This window comes from Sinocyclocheilus grahami, unplaced genomic scaffold (assembly GCF_001515645.1).
Source record: "Sinocyclocheilus grahami isolate Dianchi unplaced genomic scaffold, SAMN03320097.WGS_v1.1 scaffold264.1, whole genome shotgun sequence".
Taxonomy (NCBI): domain Eukaryota; kingdom Metazoa; phylum Chordata; class Actinopteri; order Cypriniformes; family Cyprinidae; genus Sinocyclocheilus; species Sinocyclocheilus grahami.
This window is the reverse complement of record NW_015505443.1, coordinates 580791-588033: the sequence shown is the minus strand read 5'-3', so window position 1 is coordinate 588033 and position 7243 is coordinate 580791. Positions and strand designations below refer to the sequence as shown.

At 38.3% G+C, this 7243-nt stretch overlaps 1 protein-coding gene across 1 annotated transcript; it reads left to right on the top strand.

Annotated features, from left to right (window-relative positions):
- The first annotated feature begins 223 nt into the window (after positions 1-223).
- On the top strand, positions 224-6259 carry LOC107599345 (C-factor-like). The gene is made up of 6 exons (XM_016290907.1): positions 224-484; positions 571-625; positions 755-942; positions 2719-2880; positions 2991-3101; positions 5961-6259. Exons 1-6 carry the CDS (start codon positions 338-340, stop codon positions 6072-6074), a joined length of 777 nt encoding a protein of 258 aa, XP_016146393.1. The 5' UTR covers positions 224-337; the 3' UTR covers positions 6075-6259.
- The last annotated feature ends 984 nt before the right edge of the window (positions 6260-7243 follow it).

Genomic DNA, 7243 nt, shown 5'->3' with positions numbered 1-7243 from the left:
TTGATGATACTACGGATTAGGAAATCATGATAATGCAGTCAATTTCACCTCCCACTCATTTCCTTCAAGAACGAAAGAATAATGTTGCACATGTACGGTCACCAAAATGAACGAGTCTCACTACTGAAGTGCGAAGGTTCCTCTGGTGCGAAAGCGCCTACAGGAGCCTAGTGAAGGGCGGTGATTAAAGTGACGTGGCGCTAAAGTATGGGGAAGCGATCTTTCTGTCACATCCTCAATCGCAGCATGACGCAACATGCACATTACATAATGTTATAGGGGCTTTACGTTCACCTCGTTGCACATAGAAAACCAAAGGCAGACAGATTGAAAGAACATGGCAGCAGTCAAAGCATGCAATATCTTGATCAGCGGAGCCAACCGGGGCTTGGGCTTAGAAACTGTTAAGCAACTCTCTGAGGATTCTTGTCCAAAACGTCACATTTTTGCTACCTGTCGTGATCCAGATGGACCGAAGTCTGAGGTGAGTTCTAAATGACTAACACAAATCGAAACAACAGGAGAAATTATCATTTACCTTGTTTAATTATGTCTATTATCTTTCTTAAGGCATTGAGAGAACTGGTGAAAAAGCATCCAAGTGTCATCACTATCATACGTCTTGGTAAATGTGCATGTGTCCTTTGTGCATTTAAAATTGTAATTCGAAACGATGCAGATGTAATTGATTTATTATTGAGAAATGAGATTTATTATTGAACTGTAGAACTGCTATTTGTTCTATTACTGTTAGATGCTGATGATCCATGCAGTATCAAGGAGTCTGCCAAGAAAGTGGGATCTCTACTGGGAAACAGTGGTTTGAACCTGCTTGTGAATAATGCTGGAATCGTGGCAAAGGGCACCATTCAGACCAGCAGTGTTGAGGACATGAAACATACCTTCAGCACCAACGTGATAGGACCCTTATTAATCATTAAGGTAATGTAAAAAGCATTGTTAATAGTAATACTGCAACAACAATTTGTCTTAAAGGGGTCATATGATGTTGCTAAAAAGAACATTATTTTGTGTATTTGGTGCAATGAAATGTGTTTATGCGGTTTAAGGTTAAAAAAACATTATTTTCCACATACTGTACATTATTGTTTCTCCTCTATGCCCCGCCTTTCTGAAACGCCTCGATTTTGACAAAGCTCATCGGTCTGAAAAAGCAAGGTGTGCTGTGATTGGCCAGCTATCCAGTGCGTTATGATTGGCCGAATACCTCAAGTGTGTGACGGAAATGTTACGCCCCGCACCATACTGTGATGATGCCCTGTCAGGCCGGAGCGATGATTAAAAAACATGAAAACCCATTATAAACGAGGCATTCGTTGCATCCAGTGGGGACATAATTATAAATTATAACGACTACTGTCTTTTTACCCTTTGCGTTGCATCGCGCCGCGTAAACATAAAACCATGTCTGCATTTGTGATCGGAGAAATGACAAACAACAAGCCCTACTCTACATTGCCCAAAAAACTCGCTTTAAATATAAAAAATATAAAATATAAAAACTCTTTAAATATAAAAAAACTTACTTACGGTCCTCCATAAAATGTAAGATCTTCTTTATGCACCAAGAGCTTGTAACACTCCAAAGAGAAAGGAAAAATTGAAATCGCATCATATGACCCCTTTTTAAAAAATTGAAACGTTTTGGTGCAATGGCATTCTGGCTAAACATATAGGCTGGGGCTTACACTATTGTGCCACTGGGACATAAGTTTGTGACTAGACTATTAAAATGAGTGCTTTTGGGGAAGAACTAGTCACTGGATGTCTGCAAGGTTCATGGCATTGTACCAAAATAAAAGCTTAAACCAGCTTAACTGGTTTCTTAATCTGATTGGATCAAAACACTACTGCACTATTGTTTAAATGAGCTACCACTTTGGTAGTTTATTGCGCAGGTTTCCCGGACTAGTCGCCCTGAGTCTGTGTCGACTACTAATGGACCATAACATTGACCTGGCAATCAGTTGCCTACTTTTCTAGATGATTAGTCAGCTAGTAAAAATGATTTGCCGGAATAAGATACAATATGCAACAGACTTCATGCTGACAATAAAAACTCTTCCAAGTCATTTTTAAAGGAATATTTCACCCAAAATTGAAAATTTGCTGAAAATGTATTCACCCTCAAGACAGATGTAGATGAGTTTGTTTCTTTATTGAAATAGTTCTGGAGGAACTGACATCACTTGCTCACCAATGGATCCTCTGCAGTGAATGGGTGCCATCAGAATGAGAATCTAAACTGCTGATAAAAACATCACAATAATACACATGACTCCAGTCCATCAAATTAATTTCTTGTGAAGTGAAAAGCTACATGTATGTAAGGAACAAATCCATCATTAAGGCATTATAACTTTAAACCTGCTTCTGGCCAAAATAAACCATAGAAGTCCGTAATCCTTAATAACACTTCTAGTGAAAAAGTTAATCTCCTTTTGTCATCTCACTTCATAATCCATTAACGTATTTGTTTAGAACCGAGTTGGACTGATTTTGGACGTTTGTGTGGGGCGGAGCTATCAAAATAGGGGCGAGACCCTTTTGGGGTAGGGACGTGTTTGTTTTGCTGATTTCAAATGTTAACATTGGCTAGCAGAAATCGCTTACCCCACCTTTAATGCTACATTAATTGAGTATCAAATAAACTTCTAATTCAGAAATATTGTAATTCTTTCTTCTCCTTTTATGCAGGAGTTCCTACCATATCTACAAACGGCTGCCAAAGCCAGCGGGACACCAGGCATGTCCTGTAATAAAGCAGCTGTCATCAACATCTCCACTGTGGGGGGATCCATCAGCACAATGCCTTCTTTATACGACCAATTCCCAGTGTTGCCATATTGCGTGAGCAAGGTACACCAAAGTCCTGCTTTGGCACTAGTTGAACCAGATCCTATTCATTGCCCATGATGTATTGATGGCATTAGTCAATGTATAAGTCAACTGTTATGTATGCTTGTCAGGCAGGTTTTAACATGCTGACTGTGTTAGCTGCTGAGGAGTTAAAGGCGGATGAGATCCTCTGCATGGCCCTTCATCCAGGATGGGTGAAGACTGAACTGGGTGGAGAAAAAGTGAGTGTAGATGTATTAGTCAGTTTTGTTTTATTTTGAGCACAAATGTGAGAAACATGTCAAAATGATTTTCAAATTGAGCTTACAAATGCTGAATTTTTGAAGTCTCTGAAACGTTTTAGTGCCAACAACAGTTAAAAGTTTAATGTATGGTGTCCAAAAAAATGCGACGCAGTGTAAATGTAAAAAAAGCAGAATGCAATGATTTGCAAACCGCATAAACCCATATTTTACTCAAAATATAACATAGAGAACATATCAAATGTTTAAACTGAGGAAATGTAATTTTAAATTTGGTGGCCGTAACACGTCTCAAAAAAGTAAGGACTGGGGCACTAAAAGGCTGGAAAAGTAAGTGTTACTAAAAGGAAACCGCAGGATGAATTATTTTCAGCTAATTAGGTCAATTGACAACAGGTCAGTAACATGATTGGGTATAAAAAAGACTATCTTAGAGATTGGCAGAGGTTCACCAATCTGCGAAAACTACATCTACAAATTGTGGAACAATTTCAGAATAATGTTCCTCGATGTAAAATTGTGAAGACTGTGAATACCTCATTATCTACAGTACATAATATCATCAAACGATTCTGGTGAAATCTCTGTATGCAAGGGAAAAAGGTGAAAATCATTATTGGATGCCGTGATCTTCAGGCCCTCAATTGGCACTGCTTTAAAACCGGGCATGATTCTGTAATGGAAATCACTGCATGGGCTCAGACACACTTCCAGAAATCATTATCAGTGAACACAGTTTGCCATGCCATCCACAAATCCAGGTTAAAGCTCTGTCATGCAAAAAATAAGTAATATATTAACATGATTCAAAATTCAAAATTTTTAGAAACCATGGATGGCACATTCTGCAGAACATAGAGGAGAGAGACCAGCTTGTTATCAGCACTCAGTTCAAAACTTTTCATCTCTGATGGTATGGGGGTGCATTAGTTCCTATGAGATGTGCAGCTTGCACATTTGGAAAGGCACCATCAATGCTGAAAAGTATATATACAGGTTTTAGAGCAACATATGCTTCCATCGAGATAAATTCTTTTTTTAGGGAAGGCCTTGCAAGACGATGCTAAACCACATGCTTCCTCTATTACAACAGCATGGCTTCATATTAGAAGAGTCCTGCCTGCAGTCCAGACCTACCACTAAATGAAAACATTTGGCATATCATGAAATAAAAAATATGACAAAAAAAGGAGTGTTAAGGCAAGGCAAGGCAGGCAAGGCAAGTTTATTTGTATAGCACATTTCATACACAATGGTAATTAAAACGATTATACATATAATATAGTGCAATCAGTTCGGACATCGCACAGTGCTCATTCAATAAATGCACAACTAAACAGATGAGTTTTGAGTGTGCATTTAAATGTGACTAATGTTTTAGCACATCTGATCTCTTCTGGAAGCTGATTCCAACTGCGGGTGGCATAATAACTAAAAGCACATTCCCCTTGTTTTGTGTGAACCCTTGGTATTTCTAACTGACTCGATCCTAATGAGCTGAGAGGTCTGTTAGGTTTATATTCAGTGAGCATATCTGCTATATATTTAGGCCTAGGCCATTGAGTGATTTATAAACGAGTAAAAGTACTTTAAAATCAATCCTAAATAGAACTGGAAGCCAGTGTAAGGACCTGAGGACTGGTGTGATATGCTCAGATTTTCTGGTTCTAGTCAGAATTCTGGCAGCAGCGTTCTGGATGAGCTGCAGCTGTCTAATGGTCTTCTTGGGAAGGCCGGTGAGGAGACCATTACAATAGTCCACCCTGCTGGTGATAAAGGCATGAACAAGTTTCTCCAAGTCTTGACTGGAAACAAAACCTCTAATTCTGAGGTGTTTTTTAGATGATAGTATGCTGATTTAGTTACAGCTTTGACATGACTACTGAAACTAAGGTCTGTCTCCAGAATCACACCAAGATTCCTGACTTGATTTTTTGTTGTTAGACCCCTAGAGTCAAGGTATGCATTCACCTTGAGAACTTCATCTTTGTTTCCAAATGCAATGACTTCGGTTTTTTCTTTGTTTAACTGAAGAAAGTTCTCGCACATCCAACTGTTAATTTCATCAATGCATTGGCAGAGGGAGTCAATGGGGCTGTAGTCATTTGGAGATAAGGCTAGGTAAACCTGGGGATCATCTGCATAGCTGTGATAGGCGATTTGGTTCTTTCTCATTATTTGACTTAGTGGGAGCATATACAGGCTAAACAAGAGCGGTGCAAGAATTGAGCCTTGTGGGACTCCGCATGTCATGGACGTCCACTTAGACTTATGCTCTCCTATACAGAAAGCAGCTAGAATCGTCAGACATGAACATTCCTCTCCCAAAACTCCAGCAACTGGTCTGCTCATTCTTAGATATACGGACTGTTGTCAAAAGAACAGCGGATGTGGTAAACATGGCCCTGTCCCAACTTTTCTGAGAAGTGTTGTGGCCATCAAATTCAAATGACCTTATTTTTTCCTTAAAATGGTACATTTTCACAGTTTAACCATTTGAAACATTCCAAACATGCTTTCTGTGTTCTATTGTGAGTAAAATATGGACTTATGAGATTTGCAAATCATTGCATTCTATTTTTATTTACATTTTACACAGTGCCTTAACTTTCTTGGAATTGGGGTTGTAGCTATTAACCAGATTATGATTCTATTAACCATGATTAAGCTATTAACCTTTTGAACAAGCTGTTTTCCTCTGATTCCATTGAGTCAGGCTGATTTTAATGCACCTGGTGCTTTCGATTTCCACCATTTTGAATTCTGTCAAAATGCTTCTGCTATATTGTTTTTATTTTGCATGTTAGTGAACTAGATAGATGGTTTTATTTTCACTAGGCACCACTTGAACCAAAGGAAAGTGTGGAGGGGATGCTGCGTGTCATTGGCAGCCTTACTGAGCAGCAGCACGGTGGATTTATGGACTACACTGGAAACACAATTCCCTGGTGAACCAGAAGAACAAAATCACTCCTATACGAGAGGTCACAAAAGGGCTGATCCAGGTCCAAACCGCCCTGTTTAGTCTAATAAGCATAAAAGGGCACACTTTATCATAAGCACTTAAGCCCACAAGTTTATGACATACACTTAATAACTTGGTATCAAATATAATTTCATACAATAAAACAATTAAAGAAGCAATAAAGCAGTAATGTCTTTTCTATATTATATGCTGCAAATACTTTGCTTATCAGTTACACACACATAACAATTATTTATAGGGTGGCACTCTGAGGGGTGGTTCAGGCTGCAGGATTGCTGAATGACTAAAGAAACATTGTCAGCATGATGGTGCAAAACTGTACATTTCTTGCCTATTACCTCCCTTCTACTGCAAAGGTTTAATAACAGTAATGACTTATGGTTACACTTGAGATGATTACAAAATAGATGTATGAGATGAAAAAACTTATGCGATTCATCATATTAGCATGTATGTAGGATGTTATCTGAGTGAGAGAGAAAGACAGAGAGAACACCAAAGCAAGCGTCCACACAAGCAGTTGCATTTCCTTAGAGGGACCACACAGTAGTTATCTTACCTTTTAAAAATAATTGAGAACAAATAAGAAATGGCCTAGTTGAAAACATGTGGAGTGATGGCTTAAACAGAAGAATACTGATTAAAAACCTTAAGCCCATGTCTTGAAAGATTTGTACATAATCACTAAAAACCGATTTCTCAATTCTCTCGATTCTAGATCTACTGATCCCACCACTCATACCTTGACTATTGTATTTAAAGAATAATGATAAGCATGTCTGACTTGAAGTAAATTATTATATATATTAGCTTTCTGAAAAGCCTCTCCTGAGTAAGCAGCTTTGGCATTCTACTAAAAATCTCCCTTTGTGTTCCCTAGAAACTTAGAAAGTATGCTAAAAATCATAAGGTTGAGGAAAAATGTCATTTCAGCTACTATGCAGGAGTTGTGAAATTTTTTTTAATAAGTACACCAGGCAAAAAAGTTTTGAAAATACCTTACTCATTTCTTTTATTTTCTGCCTTCCTTTCACAGAGACTGCAGCGTAATTTGACTGGGCTGCCACTGTTTATTACAGTTGCAAATAATTAACGAGCAGTCACTTTTATCTTAGCTTGTTTGTTATCTTGACAC

Coding starts and splice junctions, on each gene's coding strand:
- LOC107599345 (XM_016290907.1), top strand. CDS start 338: ATGGCAGCAGTCAAAGCATGCAATATCTTGATCAGCGGAGCCAACCGG. Junction 485..570: donor CAGATGGACCGAAGTCTGAG/GTGAGTTCTAAA, acceptor ATCTTTCTTAAG/GCATTGAGAGAACTGGTGAA. Junction 2,881..2,990: donor TGCCATATTGCGTGAGCAAG/GTACACCAAAGT, acceptor TATGCTTGTCAG/GCAGGTTTTAACATGCTGAC.